Source organism: Felis catus, chromosome B1 (assembly GCF_018350175.1).
Source record: "Felis catus isolate Fca126 chromosome B1, F.catus_Fca126_mat1.0, whole genome shotgun sequence".
Classification (NCBI taxonomy): Eukaryota; Metazoa; Chordata; class Mammalia; order Carnivora; family Felidae; genus Felis; species Felis catus.
Window position 1 is genome coordinate 77147709 of NC_058371.1, and position 18781 is coordinate 77166489.

Below are 18781 nucleotides of genomic sequence, written 5' to 3' on the forward strand. Positions count from 1 at the left end.
TCCTCATTAATACCATGGCATTTATGTCTGGCCGCTGCCAGAAAAAGCCCCGTCACCGTTGCTTGTGAAGCCCCTGGCCAACCTTCGTCACCTGGCGGAGGACCCTGGGCCTGTAACAGTGAGAAGACTGTTTTGAGGGGAGAACACCACATTCTCACTTCTATCCTGAGGCCCAGTCCTCCTTAGAGATCGTAAAATGAAGTCCATCATACATCCTGTTTTACAGAGAAGGGATATTTATTTTCCTAAGAGGAAAATCTAGACATGGAACACAATTCCTCAAGGCAGAAGACAGGAAGGAAAAAGCTCATATACTTTCAAATGGATACTCAGAAATCATCAAATGATATTACCAAAAGGGGAAAACAGATACTCTGGATTAGCAGAAAGCCCCCAGGATGGCCTTAAATCCTAAACATCAATGCATATTCCTTTCCACAATTATTTGTATAGTACAAGTATGAGACAAGTTATAAAGACCTGTGTTTGAGTGAGTGCTCACTGCTAGCTAGCTAAGTGACTGTCAATGGTTAGTCAACAACCATTTACTCCACATCCACCACAGCGTGCTTCCTTGAAACTGTCCAAGGCACTGACGACATAAAAATAATTAAGATACATACCTTGCCCTTAATGGTGCTTACCTACAGAAGGAGACAGACAAGCACATGATAAACTCACCACATCAGGGCATGTAGAGCAAAACTAGAGGTGGCCATGACTGACTCGGTCCAGAGAGTCAGGAATGACGTCAGAGAGGACATCCTTTTGCTCAGTGCCTTATAAGATGAATACGTTTGCCACATCGCTGGGAGAGGTAGCATTTCAAATGTAGACCAGTATGGAAATAAGCAATGATATGTAATGGTATTGATAAAGTTCAGTCTAATGAGTAAGGACAGGAAAACTTGGGTTTGTATTATCATGATATAAAATACTCAGATAACCTCACCTAAGCAGTAATGATGATGATACTCAGCCCTGAAAGGTAGAAATAGAGGGAAAAAAATGGTCTTGTTTGTGTCTGGGGGGAATGTGTGAAGAAGTCCCTTATCAGCTTCTCTAAAATTCCTCTACAATGTGGACACAAAGATTAGCCCAATTAGTAAGCTGTGTTTATTAAGGCCACCATGGAGGTGTGCTAAATATGACATGAAGGTTGAGTGTCACTCTGGCCAGATGGGTGGGGAAGGGTCGGTAACAGGAGAAGAGACTAAAAAGGTAAACTGGGACCAGATTATGAGGCCCTCTAAGTGCCACAGACTTTCTTCTGTAGAACAGTGGGACAAATAAGACTTGTAAACAAGAAAAATCAACATCTGAGTCTCAATTTCTGTACCTGTAAAGCTGAGATAAATGGACTAAATTATTCCCAAAGTTCTGTTCTGCATGTAAACAAACTGTCATATTCTACTTCCACCTCCTATAAGCTTCTCATTCTCTGATTTATTCTTCAGAATTTTTACCTCATGAAATAATTTTCCTTCTCACCTTTCTTTAGTCAGTACCATCAATCAAAACATAGATGTAAATGTGGGGTGCCTGGGTAGCTCAGTCCATTAAGCAACCAACTCTTGGTTTTGGCTCAAGTCATGATCTCACAGTTCATGGGTTCAAGCCCCACAACAGGTTCTGTGCTGTCAGTGTGGAGCCTGCTTGGGATTCTCTGTCTTCCTCTCTCTCTGCCCCCTTCTTTCTCTCACTTTCTCTCTCAAAATAAATAAACTTAAAAAAAAAAACGTAAATGGAAACGTGTTTTCTAATGTCTGATAAACAATAAATACAGAAATACATATCGATTCAAGAAATCCACTAATGCTTTATGGTCACTGGTCACTAACTTGAGTCATGCTGAGTCCCTTCATTTAAATTCTCTCAATCCCTTATTGCAGGATTGGTATAGACTCTGAAATGATACTGTTTGCATGAGATCATGTCATTTTAAAGGGAGAGAGGTATGAATTAGAACAAAAACAGCAGAGATGACGTACCAAGAGGTTCTCTGGCTTGATGTCTCTGTGCACAATGCTGAGGCCATGAAGATACCTGAGGGCGTTGGCCAGATTGTACACCATCGCGCTGCCATCTCTCTCAGTGTACTTGGTTGAAGAGGTAATTGCATCAAAGAGATCCCCACCCTAATGGACACATAAAAAAGAACACAGCAAAATGTCAATAGTGACAATCCTGTGAAGGTAACAAAGAAGGTTCATCAGCCTGGAGCAGATGAAAAAATGACACAAGTGCCATGAAAAATGATGATAAATAATGAAAGTTTCAAGGTAGGAGATCATTTTTTCCAGTTAGGTCCTTCAAGAACATGGCTAAGTCTTGGGATTTGGCACCAATGAAATCTCCTGACATCTCTCCATCCTCTTACTTTGACCAATTCCATCACCAGAAAGAGCTCAGTAGCTGTTTCCATCTCTTCAACCAGCATGATGATATTTGGATGTTTCACCCTGCGCAGGATTGACACTTCATTCTCAATCAGGTGCTCCTGTCAAAGGAAGAGGTTAGAGAGGTGGATCAGACACCACAGAACCATCTGCCTGATTTCTATAACCTGGAGGGTGTATAGTCTGCAGACGGGAAGCATCCCCCTTGGCGCAAAGCAAACCAAACCCTGGCCAAGCTGGTTTCCATAGGGACAGGACAAGTCAGTGTGACGTGTCATTGTCACCAACAAAAAGGAACTGATTATCTTCAAAACGTCCCTTGAAAGGGCTCAATGGTGTTGTCCTGGCACATAAAACATACTGCCTTCTTATCTCTTCAACACCTTAAGAGGTCATGACACTGGCAGCCTGGGCACACAGCACTGTGCTTTGTGATTCATATGGAACCACTTTTTTAATGTGAATGTAACACTCAAAATTAAGATCAAGTATACAAGGAAATTTGCATGTGTATGGAACACAACTTGAGCATTAAATTTTTTGTTGTTTTTAAACCATTACTAATATGAATTTGAGTTTCATGTTGAAATTTACAAAGGGGAAAAAAAAAGTTTTTCCTCTATGGCTGGATATAGAATCATTCCCCAGAAGGATGTTCCTTATTATCTTGTATTTCAGAAATCAGAAAACAGAGTACCATAGGGACCACGGTTCTCATTTTATTTCTAACCACTTGCCTGAAAATACTACTTATCAATCCTTGTGAGTCATGCAGCCAGGATCAGCAACTGTAGCAAAAATGTTTACCCACAGCATTAAGGAATTATTCTCGATATACCAACCATGAATCATGTATAACTATTGCTCTACTTTATTATGAGACATGAAAATATTTCAATAATATCACATTTGTTGGTCCTCAGTAGCTATAATAATGAATTACTTTGAATTTAGGATATGCTCTGTGAAATTAACTAACTGCCCTCTGACACATTCTAGGTTTTCAAATGTAACTTATACCTAAAGCTTACTGTTTAAGAGATATCATTTGCTACCTACATGCACACATATGTATACACCCATATGTGTGTGTATGTCCCTCATATCGTCCCTTTTGCCTTTGCTATCATGAATCTCAGAACCAAATTTAGTGTCCACTGCAGTAAGAGAATTATCTCTAGGTCAAGATATCATTTAGGTTCTTGTCTTATCTTCACGCATCCATGTGTACATATCATTTTACTCTAAGCCACCTCAAATACTCTGACAATAGATGAAGTACACATTATAACAAAAGAATAGCATCCACAGAATATCTGTGCTAGCTCCCACACATGTGGAGCGTTTCCTGAGCATTGAATGCCCCGTGCTTGTCCAAGTAATCACTCAGTCCGTGTTGGCAAATGACAGTGCAAATGCTAAACAGAAGTAGGAAAAGAAGCAACATTTACTAGGAATCTAGTCACTATTTGTCAGTCGCTTTGCGAAGTACTTGTGTAATGTCTTAACACTTTATCCTTTGAACAGCCTTTTGAAGTAAATGCAAACCTAGGTTTCTGACATCCAAGCTCACATTTTTTGTGCTACACAACATCACCTTGTTTTTTTTTAATTATTACTATTATTTTAAGTAGACTTTATGCACAGTGCAGAGCCCAAGGTGGGGCTTGAACTCACAACCCTGAGATCAAGACCTGAGCTGAGATCAAGAGTCGGACACTCAACCCACTGAGCCACCCAGCTGCTCCACAATATCTAACCTTTTAAAGAGGAATCCTTCAGTAAAAAGAATTTTTCAAAGTGAAAATGACAGCTGTAAAGCTGAAAATACTTGATTCCTTGAAAAGATAGAAACTAGAGGTGTATTACACTGAGTTGCGGTGTAACTCAGAACCACACTAGACTTTGTGCAGGGAGGAGAATCTATACCCCTTAATGAGCAGGGGTGAGAAGTCTGTGCCCAGCCTGAGACTCAGCAAATGCTCCCAAATCTCCGGGAAGAGTGGCGGTTCTCAGACCCTAGCACACCATGGCTGGGAGGGTGGGGACAGGGCCACCTACCTGTTTCCAAACTCCTATGTCTAAGTTACAGAGCCACAGCACAAAGCAGCAGACAGTGCCCTGGTCCCTCAGCCAACTCCTTGTGGACACAGAAACAAAGACTCAGCAAACACTCCACATTTGTTCACTTACTTAGAGGCCTCTGGATCATCTGTGCCAGGCTTGTCTTTTATTGCACTAACAAGCAGAGTTAGATGTACTTTTGTGAACATGCAAAGGTGAGCAAATGCACTTAATTCACTCTACATGAAGCCAAGATGACAGGAGTTACTACCACCGCAGTAAAAGAGGCATTTTGTTTTCAGGCTAAATGGATCTATCACTTCAGTTCTTCTCTGAAGTTGGAAGAGTCTGTAATTTACCTCTATTCAGAGGCTCTGTTAGTGATGCTAATTTAGAGTGACATATGTAAGGTAATCCCCATTACCAGTACCCCAGGAGCTCTCTCAAACTGGAGTTAAAATAAGATGTCTACCACCTAAGGAGACTACACCTTTCAAAAGTTATCTTTTTCAATAAAGGGCTCAAGAGAAAGTCTTCTTGGGAACTTTCTGCATCATGGAACCTCCCCCAGGACCACCGGCAGTGTTACACTGGAAACACTGAGCAGGTCCTGCAACATTTTCTCCACCACTGTGTGTTATCTCAGCTTCAGTACTCTCCTCCACAATGGCTTGTATTCTAAGCACACAGTGAATGTTTCTGTTGGAATGTGGGAGATGTTAGCCTTTGTCTTCCAACCTCTGAACTATGCCTGTAAAATTGTCTGGGAAGGAACAATCCACTTTTTAAACTAATCATTATCGGAAGCAAAACAAAAGTAGTCCATAAAAATCTTTCCAAATGTCATCTTCCTATTTCTTGGGCAACCCACATGTAATCTTTGTTTCTAATATGTAAACTCTATAGATTACATTTGTCAGAAAAAAAATCTCTGAATGCAATATGAACGTCACTTTTATCTTGAACTGCAGTGAACTTACATTATTCAGCCATCTACCATTATTCATGTTAAGTGATTCAGGATTGTAACTCCAAATAATTTACATATGAATCATTTCATGGCAGTGGTCCATGGTTCTGAGTGAGAGTAAATAACAAAGAAAACTGCTAACTTGGCAGAGGACACCACCTTATCTTTGGCTGTGGTGGTTTTTAATGTATAAAAGGGGGAGTGGGGGGTGGAAAGAGAAAGGGATTAGGGAATAAACGACTCTCCCAAACCAGACTCATCATCTTGTCTCCACCCACCCCAGCCCCACAAAGCAGCCCTTTCCTCCTGTGCCTTCCGTCTCACTGAATGAACTTGGCTGTCCAAGTCAGACAGGAATCCCCAAGCCCTTCCCTCATCTGCTACCAACAGCCCCTCAATCCCAAATCCCTGCCAGGAGACCTTCTCAACAGCCTCTGAATCCATCGTTTCACCTCTATCCCTATTACCAATCTCTCACTTGGACCTCTAGAAATTTGCAAAAGTTCTCTCTGTCTGGAATTCCCACCCACCTCCTCCACTCCTCGGGGGAACTCCTATGTATTCCTCAGGTCTAGATTGGGCCTCTCCTCCTCTAAATAGACTCCCCTACTCAACCATGGCTGAGTGAGGCACTGTTCTTACTTTCCTCAGTTCCCACTGTTCCAACCACTCCTCTCATCCTCTCCAGCAATGAGCATAGTTGTGAAATGCCTGAGTGAATAAGCACATTGCACATTGCTCTTGGCCAACGGTGACTTTCCAGGTGGTATCCACACTGCTTAATGAGTATTGCTGAGGATAATACAGTAAGAGAGAGAAAATGTTCAGATCACCCCATGTGATTTCCGTGGTAGATGTATGGAGTGGATTGAATGATGGCCACCCACAGATACCAAGGCCTAACCCCTGGAACTTGTAAATAGTACCTTATTTGGAGAAAGGGTCTTTGCAGATATGATTAAGGATTCTGCAATGAGGAAATAACTCTGGACTATCTGGGCACCATCACAATTGTCCTTATGAAGGGAAACAGAGGGAGATTTCACAAACAGAAGAGGTAAAATAAACACATAGAAGAGAAAGTGATGTGAAGACAAGAGGCAGAGGTTGGAGCGACGTGGCCACAAGCCAAGGAATGCCATCAGCCACCAGAAGCTACTCAAAGAACAGATTTTCCTCTAGAGCACCAAAGGGAGCATGGATTTCAGACTTCTGGCCTCCAGAACTGTGAGAGAATAAATTCCTGCTGTTATAAGCCACCAAGTTTGTGGTAATTTATTCCAACAGTCTCAGGAAGCTAATATAATATACATTTGGGTTTACGTTGCACTAGGTTCCATTACATGTAGATAATGAATACATAACTGTGGGAAGTGAAGGATGCGTCCCCAAGCGAAGGATGCGGCACCATAACAGAAAGCTCAGAGCTTCATACCCTGTGCAAATTTAATAAATAATCATTTAGAATGAGTATTATTTAGACCACTAGATATGGAAGAATTCTTAAATTTACACACATCACAGCCTTCTCAACAGCATCCATAAATGTGGCCCCACAGCACGGCTTGCAATAACCTCCTACTTAGAAGCACTTAACACATTTTCCATCCTCTGTGCCCCTGCTCAGGCCATGCAGGCCACCTGGAAGGCTTTCCTTGCTTCCTTGCTTTCCTTGTTTTCCTTGCTGCCTATTGAAATCCTCCCCACTGCTCGACGCCCAGCTCGAATGCTTGCTCTCTGGCATCTTCACCGGTCACCTAACTTCTCTCTCATGTGCTACCTCCAAACTCCCCTAACATTCTCTACAGAACTGGTATCAATTTATATGCTAAATTACACTCTTCCTAGCAGTTTCCTGCACACACGTTAAATTTTAGGAACATGAGCAAACCAATCTAACAATGTATATGGAAATTATAGAAAAGCAAACAGAAGGCCAGAAAGGTTAAACACTTTTTTCCCAGGTTCTTATTAAGTGAACAAATGAATAAATTGAACTTGGATAGGGAACATGGCAGACTGGCTAACGTAATAGGATATGGCACCAACTAGCACAAAATTCCAATCACTGTTCTGCCTCTGTGGGACTTTTGGGAAGCTATTTAATCTGAATCTCTTTTATCAGTGAAACTGGTATATCTTGTTGAGCAAGGCATTAAAGGTAATGTGCAAAATTTTTCTATGTCCAAGCCTGGATAGATTATACATTTTAGTAAAACACAAATATCATTGTCAGCATTATTAATTTTTCTGTGTACAGCCCACAAAGCAGAGGTAACTGACAATACCACAGAGTAGTAGCTAATTCCACTATACCACCCTCTAAATTTTGTTTTTAAAAACAAATTATCTATACCATTTTTTTCTAAAAGTAATATTTAATGGAAAAAGCAACTTATTTGGAACAAAGCAAGGGCTAAAATTATAATTTTAGGGGTGCGTGGGTAGCTCAGTTGGTTAAGCATCTGACTCTTGATTTTGGCTCAGGTTACGATCTCACAGTTCATAGGATCAAGCCACACATTGGGCTCTGAGCTGACAGCATGGAGCCTACTTGGGATTCTCTCACTCTCTCTCTCAAAATAAACTTTGTAAAAAAGTCTAAATAAATAAATAAATAAAATTATAATTTTATACAGTCAATATTGAAATAGTTGCTCAAATAACCAAAATGTAAGAATGCAAACAGGTATATGATCATGAATTATAAAAATAGAATGACATTTAATAACAAGGAAAAACAGATCCAAATGTTTAAAGTGACCTAATCATTTGCCTCAACACTTAGTGCACCAGATTAAAAGTTTTTGCATATAAAGAGCTTTTTCTCAACTACTAAAACAGCTGCTTAAAGTTTAATCAGGTAAACAATATCCCTACCATAGCAATGATTATTATTATTATTATTTTTACTTTTTTGAATAATACAGTTGTTTAGAACTGGGCTCCCAAAATTATGACACATTCTGCCTAAAGCACACCATACCAGAAAGAGCAACACTTGCATCTGGGGAAAAGGCTTTGCAGTTAAAAATTTAATAATATTGTTAGAACAAGTAAAAGCACACAGAATTACTTAACCAAAATTAACTGTACAAAAAACCTTATTCTTCAAAGAAAAGGGGGAGGGGCATTTCGGATAGCCTCAGCTTCATAAGCTGTCACAGTGTGGCCAAAAAAAAAAAAAAAAAAGATATGACAAATGTGCCTTTTGCCTTTCTGAAACTTCACCATAATAATAATACTTTAAGTTTTTTAAGAATTCACAATTTTATACAAATCCAATTAAGACTAGTTTACGAGTTTCATAAATATAACATTACTACTATCACTTCAAATTCTCCTAATTATAAATTCTGAATTCCTGTGGCATATTAATAATGTTAACAGTTAATATGTGTTAAATTCCTATATACTGATACTTCTCTACATTTTTTCCGTATCTTAACTCAGTTAATACTCATGATGACCTTGTGTCTTAGATTTTATTAACAACCACATTTTAGGGATTAAGTAACTTTTCCAAGATAACGGAACAAAAAGAGGCATGGAACCAAGACTCAACTTTATACAATATGGCACTAGAACAACACTGTTCAACAGAAATATAATGTGATCCACACACACAAATCTAAATTTTCTCATATCCCCATTAAGAAATGTAAAAGGAAGCAGATAAAATAACTTATGTAACCCAATTTTTCCAAAGTATTATTGTTTCAACATGCAGTCAAATACAAAAGACATTAATGAGGTACCACATTCTTTTTTTAAGTCTTCAAAAGTCTACTGTGTATTTTACATCTACATTTCAGTTCAGACTAGCCACATTTCAGATAGCCACATGTGTTACTGAGTTCGAGAGACTTGCTCTCTTAAATGCTGTGCTACCAGAAAGTAATCTAAAAAAGTCTTTGTCATCCCTGTTATAGAATATTTTTCAAACATAATTAACTTAGCAATACTCCAGCAGCACTTCATCATTTGATCTTTCGCAGCCCAGCTTGAGAGTGGGACAGGAGAAAAAAGTTCATCTGGTGTTGGGGGGTGGGGAGGACAATTCTTCATGGTGTTTCTACACATCTTCATCAGCTTTTGTGACAAACTATCTTCCCAAGGGTAGAGTTAGGGTCTCCCTCTGAGGTAGAGGACAGATTTGGTTCCTGACCATGGTAATAAAAATAAAGTTCTCCTCTGGGGCAAGATTTGGACAGGTTTGGTAGGAGCCCCTTCATAAGACTGGGGGTTTATTAAGCTTGAGGACCCTCAACTGTGATGGAAACATCTTGTGTGCACAGCGACTGCCGCAGCCCTTCCGCATCACTTTTGTGGGACTTGAGAGCTACGGGGAACCAAAGCCACCTCTTGTGCCATGAGGAATAAAGTCTTCTGTCACTGACCCAGCAACCTGGTGTCTTCTGCTAGAATCCATAAAGCTAGCAGGCTAATTTGTTAGTTTGAAAGCAGGGTAAAGTCTTAGACCCATCACGGTTCTTGATATATCTTCTGGGGATTGCTGGGTTTGGAAATAGGCATCTCCCAAAGAAAAGAGCTTACATTTTTGATAGCTAAGACCACATGAACTCAATTTATTGTTTTATGATTAAATTTTTGAAACAATGACAGGACAAAAAAATAAACAAACAAAAAACCCCAGCTTCATAGTGCTTCCCCCATTTTTGATCAGTGGCCTATTCCTGTTAAGGTCTTGTCAATGTCCACATAAATTCCAGCAAACACCTCACACCAAGGTTTCTCAGTTTCTTTGATACAACATTTATGTATACTGTACCTTTCCACAACATTTGGCTTTGTCTATAATCTTCAGGGCAAATTCCTTTCCAGTGGACCTATGAAACAAACAGAGAAAGGCAATTTAAAGATACAAATCAAAGATACAATCATTCTTGATTTTCTCTACAGTACAAATTCAGGGAAGAAGGACTGGCTTCCTCCTCTGTACATCAGGAACAATGTTGAGTGGGGTCAGGGAGAAAGGTACTCCCCCTAAAAAAAAGAAAAATCCAAAGTCACCCTGTCAATCTTCTTTTATAAATATTAATTATACTATTATTAAATAACTCACATATTAAAAATACTTACATTGCATTAGAGTTGGACAAGGAACTTCTTCCATACTAAAATTTCAAAATAGTTTTCTTAGGAGGCAGAATAAAATTAAGAAAAATGAATCAAAGTAACTGAGAACTTTCTATTATCAATATATCTTTACACATTAATCTATTAATGATTAAAAAGCCCTAGGCTTTCAATATCTATTTCTCAGCAAAACTCCATCTGGTGTCACTTTATCCACAGCTTTCAAGGCTTATATCTGGTAGTAAAGAGATTGGTCATTTACTCGGACATACAAATGCTGATGTTGTTATTTCACTTTTAATCACCTTTAACATAATTTAATCTGAACACGCCAAAAAATTTCCTGTAGAATAGGAAAACACTTCAACAAAGAATATAGCAGTATTCTTGGAATATATTAGTTCTCTCAAGTCCAGCTGTTTTTGCCACATAGTCAAAGTACATACTGATGAAGCTGACCTTAAAAGAATAACATTCATTTAAATTACTTCTCCATAACACAAACCAAACACGGATTCAGATTTCTTTTTTTTAATATATATTTTACTTATTTGAGAGTGAGAGAGCATGCACACTAGAGCATGTGCAGGGGAGGGGCAGAGAGAGAGGGAGAGAAAGAAACCCAAGCAGGCTCCGCGCTGTCAGCGAGAGTCCAATGTGGGGCTCAAACTCAGAAACAACAAGATCATGACCTCAGCTAAAATCAAGACTCGGAGGCTTGCCCAGCTGAGCCACCCAGGCGCCCTGGACTCAGACTTCTTTTTTTTTTTTTTTTCAACGTTTTTTAATTTATTTTTGGGACAGAGAGAGACAGAGCATGAACGGGGGAGGGGCAGAGAGAGAGGGAGACGCAGAATCGGAAACAGGCTCCAGGCTCCGAGCCATTAGCCCAGAGCCTGACGCGGGGCTCGAACTCACGGACTGTGAGATCGTGACCTGGCTGAAGTCGGACGCTTAACCGACTGCGCCACCCAGGCGCCCCTGGACTCAGACTTCTAATGAGTCTTCAGAGGTCATATTTTAGCTGCTTAATTTGTTATCTGGGAGACAAGCTGTGCACAAGGGCTAAGTCAAACAACATAGAGGGCAGGGAAGCGTCCTCTACAAGGGGCACCGAAGCTTCACTGGAGACTGGCGAAATGGAAAAACTGTACCTACAACTTTCTGGAAAATTCCCCACAAATAATAAAAATTACCACTTACAACAGGTCAGACATTGGTCTATAAACAAAAAGACTCTAATCTGAGTCTTTTCCAGTTTTTATATTGTTTAAAAAAGGCCTGGAATTTAAAAGAATGGATTTCTTACCATTTAAGAATTTAGGACTTTAAACAAAATGAAGCTGAATAAGCAAAAATATAATTTTAATATAGGCAAAAGTTGGCTGACTCTGATCTTAATAGAGTCAGAGCTCATGTATCCTGAACTACTAGTATAAACAACTAAGTATTGACTACTAGTATTAACAACTCAGTATTAACTGAGAACAGTGCCTGACACAGGTAAGTGCTATATACATTTATTTTTTAAATGATAAATCTCTCACCTCAACTGCATACAAAGCAACTTCATATTCTGTATGTATACCTGTATTTTTTCTGGTCAAACTGCCTGTGTGCTTACAAAAGCAGCTGATCCTAACAGCAGACTTTTCCAGAAAGGGGGAAATAGAGATTTCCCAGGAAGGCATTTTATTCATACATTCAGTAAGAATAGACTCTAAGGAAGAAATGTATGTGTAGGTGAACAAATGATTATCCTCACCTGTCCATGCACTCCTTGACTACTGCAAAATTCCCATCACCAATAACCTTCCCAATTTTGTATTTCTCAAGAAGAGTTGATGATTCAGAGCACCTGTTTCCATTCACACCTGCACAAAAGGATAAATGCAAAGTCTAGCAAACACATCAGCATTTTATCTAGATTCCTACATATCTGGGCAATAATAAATTGCAATGCATTCATTTCTAAGTCAATGATGAATCATTAGAAAATTTCTAAGCATATCTTCTGAGGAGAACACCTGAATCACCAATTTGCTTTTAACCTTGCTGTGGAATCTGAAACAAACATAATCAATAAACCTAACAAATTCCCCAAACATCAGCTGAAATACGTAAAAAGGAAGCTTAACCTAAGCTTTGTAAACTTTTCTGTTAACACTCAAGAAAGGGGAAGGGGACAATGGTGGGGATTTAATCTCATCTTATAAATTTTTAAGATTTCTCCTCAGGATTTTCTAGTAAAGAAAATTCCACCCAGTTGGGATACCTGTGAAGGCTAACTCCTGCCTCCAAGTCTTCTCAAAAAGGGGAAGGGGGAGAGGCAGGAGGGCAAAGTGGTTAAAATGACTACTTTTACAATGCATCCCCAGTGCCCAGCACATAGCAAATAACCAATGAAGAAACATACTTTTGCTACCTAATTGAGAGAAAGTCTATGTGTAGGACTTGTGAGCAGACTGCCACTAAGGAAAAAAATACGTAAACCCAAGTGTAAAATCTGAAATTGGGTTAGCTTAATTAGAAGGAAACTTTATATATCTTGTAGTGACTCCCACCCACTACAGCTCAATAGGCTAATTGGTGACATGATTACATCCCTGTTTAGGAAGATTATAATTTAGCATCAAGTGGGTTTTGGGTGGCCACCAAGTTCACATGGATAACTTCCTGTATAAAAGAAATCATCAGATTGAGGACTTACCTTCAGGACTCATGCAACGACCAAGTTCAGGTCCACCATTTACATTCGAAGAAGATCTGCCGTGTGCAGAAATCTGCTGAAAGAAGAGAGTGACCATTACTTATCAGGATAAATTTACAAATATTCAGCTAGCAAATCTTTAAAGAATAGCAGATGCTTATATTGTGCAAAAATATAATGATACAAGACGAGAGGAGGCATCTCTTTCTCATCTCTTCCACACACACACACACACACACACACACACACACACACACACAACCATTAACATATCTCTTCCTTAAAGTATTTTCAATTCAGACTGGATGTCAGGAAACTTGACAGTATGTTATTCTCTTTGATACTGTTTTGCTTGTGACCTCAGGGGAATAAAGTAAAGGAAACTATCATGGAACCACCGCTGAACAAGGAACTATATAGGTAATTCCAAGAAATGTCGGCACCGAGTCCCCAGATCCCACCACCGCCCTGTGGCCGACCCCAGGGGGGGCTCTAAGGGGGAGCCCTTCTCTGAACTCCAGCCCCATGCCCAGCACTGTACCACCTTCCACATCCTCCTGTGGCTTCAGGATCCAGAGTGTAGCCCTGGCTCAACCCTCTTCTTTACTGACCCCAAGACAGCAAGAATTCCTCCTAAGCATGTTAAAAACTTTTACTACTAGGAACCAGGGGGAAATAAAAGATAAAACTAAAAGACAGATTCCAACTCAGTGACGCTGCAGTTCCCAGTCACAAAAATATCTGTAATCCTTAGAAGAATTAAAAAACCCATATTAGGGGCACCTGGGTGGCTCAGTCGGTTAAGCGTCTGGTTTTTGAATATTGATTGGCCCAGGCCATGATCGGGCAGCTTCGTGGGCTCAAGCCCCGCGTCAGGCTCTGTGCCGACAGGCCAGAGCCTGCTTGGGATTTTCTTTCCCTCTCTCTCTGCCCCTCCCCTGCTCATGAGAACTGTCTCTCAAAATAAATAAAACTTAAAGAAAAAAAGAAAAACTCGTATTATTCATACCATGTTTACTATTATGTATGCTTAGGGAATTTTTTTCTTTTTTTCTTTATCCCTAAGGGCTCGTAGGTTTTAAACTCAAATTTTGCTCTTTGAACTTTGTCTTTCTTTCTTTAATGATTCCTTTCAGGAGCTTCCAAGGTCAAAGGACTTACCAGATACTGAGAAGCCTCTTTGACATCTTTTGTACTGCTGTGCATACCTGCTTGCCTCGATGCCCAAGCTGTCCTGGTACCTCTGTCCCATAATGGCTGTGCCTTATTCATCACTGCATCTCCCGTATGCAGCACAGGGCCTGGTACACACAATCCTGATTTAATACTTGCTGATCAAAAACACAAACGACACAGGGCCTACTCCCTTCCTCTGGATGAAGTAAGAACCTTGCTGAGACTGAGTTTGGTTCAAAACCCAGGAAAGCCCAATACTGATTTATACACATTGCTTCGAATAGGATCATCCAGAAGGTCTTCTGGAATAAGATATGAGTCTCAAGAATAAGAGGCATTAAAAATTGGTCTGCTTTCTCAGATCCCATGTAGCCACACCTTGTGTGGACAGTAAAACCAGCAGCAGCATGTCCTGTTGGGAAACCTAAGGCCAAGGGAAGGCAGTTCTGAGAGTCAACCAGTCAGCTCCTGCCCTGAGTGGCAACCATACTTCTCACAAGTTCTGCCTCCTTCACTCTGACGTGGAGAATAGCTGTAGCAATGTGTGTACGTGCAGGGTCCCTTTCAGGCCACCCTTTATCTTGAAAACGCTACAGTCAGCTCACACTTCACCATCCACAGACTCCTCGGAGTTCAATCATTCTGTTTCTCACAAGGTAAATGGAGGACAAAGTTTTTCACATGTTAGCCTTTTTGTTTTCTCCTGGTTTTGTTTTTTTTGTTTTTTTTTTCCTGCTGAAATGAAAAGCAACTCCAGAATCAGCAGTATTCTATGTTAAAATGTTTAAAAGGTAGATTGTTTAAAACTAAAGCCCAGAGAGGCGGCTTAAAGGGAAGCCGAAAAGAAAACTACAAGGTTCTTCAGTCAGTTCTGTTTCCACAGCTACCAAGCCCGTCCTGGTCCTCCTCGGGCTTCTCCTGGAGCCTCATCAAAAGCCTCCTTAGTTACTTTCAGTTTCAGCCACATTCCACACAGGATTGCCAGGAAACTTCTGCAAGTGTAGTTCTGGTATGACCCCTATGATCGATCTAAAACCTCAGTGGGTCTTTGTGACCAACAGAATGACACCAATAGGATAATCCCATGATTTGTCTCCCTACCTACCTATCCAATTTGTTTCCCACCACTTTTTATCATGCATTTTATACATTAAATGAATCTTTTTTTAAAGTTGCTTAAACTTCTTAAATCTTAATTTTCTACTTTGAATATAGGGGTAGTAGCAGCTCCTAGCTCAAAGATTTGCAAGTAAATTTAAATGAGCTCATACATGTAAACATATTTAGCGTGTCAACTCACTGACATGTAATTAAGTCATTATTAGTTATTAGTATACCTTTCCTTAAAATATAGTAAGTACAAAATAATAAATTATTAGTCATTATTATATTACATATATGTGATGTATATTATGTATAAGTCGTTATTAGTTATTAGTATACCTTTCCTTAAAATACCTAGCATAGAGCCTAGAATCCAGTGACTGAGAAATGTTTTCCAACTACTGAATGTACAATGGCTACAAGAGCTCTTTTGCTACATAATTCATTCCTCTTCTAATCTAACCCTTCGTAGACTGAAAACGGTCGGTCAAGTGAATAAGAGATCCAAATTAAATTCATATTAGCCAGGGGTGCCTGGGTGGCTCAGTCAGTTAGGCATCTGACTTCAGCTCAGGTCATGATCTCAGGGTTTGTGAGTTCAAGCCTCATGTCAGGGTCTGTGCTGACAGCTCAGCTTTGGATTCCGTGTCTCCCTCTCTCTTACCACCCCTCCCCCACTTGCGCACGCACTCTCTCTCAAAAGTGAATAAACATTAAAAAAAAAACTTTAAAAAATTCATATCAGCCAAATTCTTAACGGAATAAAGACAAGAAGAATGTCATTTTGGAGAAAGTATATCCCAAAAAATAAATGGAAAGATCCCTTTTTATTTTTAAAGTTTATTTATTGGGGTGCCTGGGTGGCTCGGTCAGTTAAATGCCCGACTTTGGCTCAGATCATGATTTCATGGTCTGTGAGTTGGAGCACTGCATCAGACTCTGTGCTGACAGTTCAGAACCTTGGTCCTGCTCCGGATTCTGTGTCTTCTTCTCTCTCTGCTCCTCCCCTGCTCGCACTCTGTGTCTTCCTTTCTCTCAAAAATAAACACTAAAAAAATTTTTAAATGAAGTTTATTTTGAGAGAGACAAAGACAGCATGAATGGGAGAGGGGCAGAGAGAGAGAGAGGCAGAGAGAGAATCCCAAGCAGGCTCCACACTTTCAGCGCAGAGCCTGATGTGGGGCTCAAACTCACAAACCATGAAATCGTGACCTGAACTGAAATCAAGAGTCTGACTGAGACACCCATGTGCCCTGGAAAGATCCCTTTTGATCACTGCTCACCCCTAGATTACAGTGATGGGGGAGGGGGGACTGTTAATACCTGGAAACAGCAGGGGCAGTGACCATCTTATCTGCATGTCTAAATTTCACAGCCCAGAATGGGGCAGCCCCACACCCTCAGGCCACAGCTGGCTGAGTCAGGCCTGGGTGCTGAGCAGAAACCATCTCTCCTCTAAACACTCTGAGCCTATGGACGTGTGCAGTATGTAGGCCTGCCTTCCCCCACACCTGCCTGCTTGCTTAGCTCTCCTGGAAGTAGATAGCTTTCTTCTACCAAGCCCCTTCCTTGAGCTAATTTGAGTACATTTTGGTTCACTGAAAGCTGATGTGTTCCAACTCAAGGCTTCTCTAAGAGGGAACTCTTGGAAGGGACTAAAATGCAGGCATTTTTACCTCCATATACATTTTCACATGGATGAGTGACTCCTCAGAGTGTTTACTAATTGAGTTCCTGTGAACCACTGTAACTTTCCCAGTGTTTGTTTTGATTAGCCTCCCAACACTGACCTATTCTGAGTCCCAGGAATTCAGTAACAGTCCAGCAATTGCAAACACGGTTTATGTTGGGATTCAGAGGCAGCAAAGAACAAGGAAAGAGACCAGGAGACAGAGCAGGTGTGGGAACTGGTTCCCTAGTAACTGAAGAGAGCAGGACCTAGGCTGAAGCCTGAGCAGGGGAAGTGGCCCGTGGTGAGGGGGGGCCCAATGAAATGATACTTTCAGGAGTACCTGACAAAGGTTTCACTAAATCACCAGGAAGTGTAGACTTCTTAGCAAATACTGATGGCAAGAAGGGCATTTTTCAAAACTCTCAAACTGAAATTTTTTTAAGTGCTAAACCTCAAGCAATTACCAAAACAAAACCAAAAACCTCTGTAGAGTTAACAGGAGTGACATATCTAATTACCTATCCAAATAATGCTCCTTTATTTGAAAATAAAGCTTGGAAAATGAAAACACAAAGGGGAGTCATTTTATTACAGCACAGCTGAATAGACAGGGACATGATTTGACACAGCAACAGCTTTCCTTTCCTCCCTCAGCAATAATCTAGGCTGAATTGTTAGAGAATATAAAGATGAAGGGACACGATCATTACCGCCCAGAGATTTACAATCTTATAAGGAGACACATGTACATGCTTAAAACCTTTCTGGGAAACCTCTTCATTCCAAGAAATGGTTGCTAAGGTTCTGATGATTACAAAGGACTCTGAACACCTGTGAGAGGCAGCCATTTTACTAAGGCATGAATCTGGACTTGTAATGCTTGAATCACACAGCTAGTGATTAAGTTCACTTGACCCCCCAGCAATGAAGCTTGGTGCTCCAAGGGTACAAGAAAAGCTGGGTATTCACCAAGATCCCTGGACAGATCCCTGGCAAATGTGAAGTGTCTATTGTGCAGCATAAAGCAAAGCATTCCCAGTGCCCTGAGAGGCATGCAGACAAAGAGCAATGAAAATGCAGGGGATGAAGCTAGGACTACAAAATTCACAGTTTCCCAGGCACAATTTATGTATTTCCCTGTCCCTCTTAAGATTTAATTCTCTTATTGAAGCAAGGATTGAATTAGCACCAGAGAGATTAAAATTTGGCGTTCTTGATTAAACCTGTCCCATTCCTATTGTCAAACTAACAATTTTTATTAAAATCTCTTAAAATGCTAATGAGCATTTATGCTTCCATCAGCAACTATGATGCTGAGACAGCACAAAGGAAGTGCCTACATGCTTCATGTTAGCGAGATCCTCCTCAATAAAGCCTAAATGGATGGCAGCATCTGGGCTCTTTCAAGATTATCTTCTATAATTACTAACTGGTTCAAAAAGATGTGATTATATTTAGGGGTGGGGAGTCAGGGGGGGCATGTTTCCTAATGAGGCCCTGATTGGTCAAGGAGGGAAGGGGATGTAAAAGACCATGTAGATGTTGCTGAGAACATTATGTGACCAGGCTCCACGGCCCCATCTGGC

At 40.4% G+C, this 18781-nt stretch overlaps 1 protein-coding gene across 13 annotated transcripts in view; it reads right to left on the minus strand.

Annotated features, from left to right (window-relative positions):
* The window catches only part of DCLK2 (doublecortin like kinase 2), a 162863-nt gene that overhangs the window by 21881 nt on the left and 122201 nt on the right, over positions 1–18781 (minus strand). For 6 of the 13 annotated variants that reach the window (XM_011281624.4, XM_011281626.4, XM_019828868.3 and 3 more), the window contains 5 exons: positions 13244–13319; positions 12299–12407; positions 10226–10283; positions 2381–2500; positions 1992–2138 (listed from right to left, as the gene is read on the minus strand). In XM_011281624.4, coding sequence (XP_011279926.1) covers positions 1992–2138; positions 2381–2500; positions 10226–10283; positions 12299–12407; positions 13244–13319 — 510 coding nt within the window. Of the gene's footprint in view, positions 1–1991; positions 2139–2380; positions 2501–2520; positions 6870–10225; positions 10284–12298; positions 12408–13243; positions 13320–13421; positions 14545–18781 lie in introns of those variants that run through there. The other 7 variants (XM_011281625.4, XM_011281627.4, XR_002155982.3 and 4 more) reach the window with 5 other exon arrangements.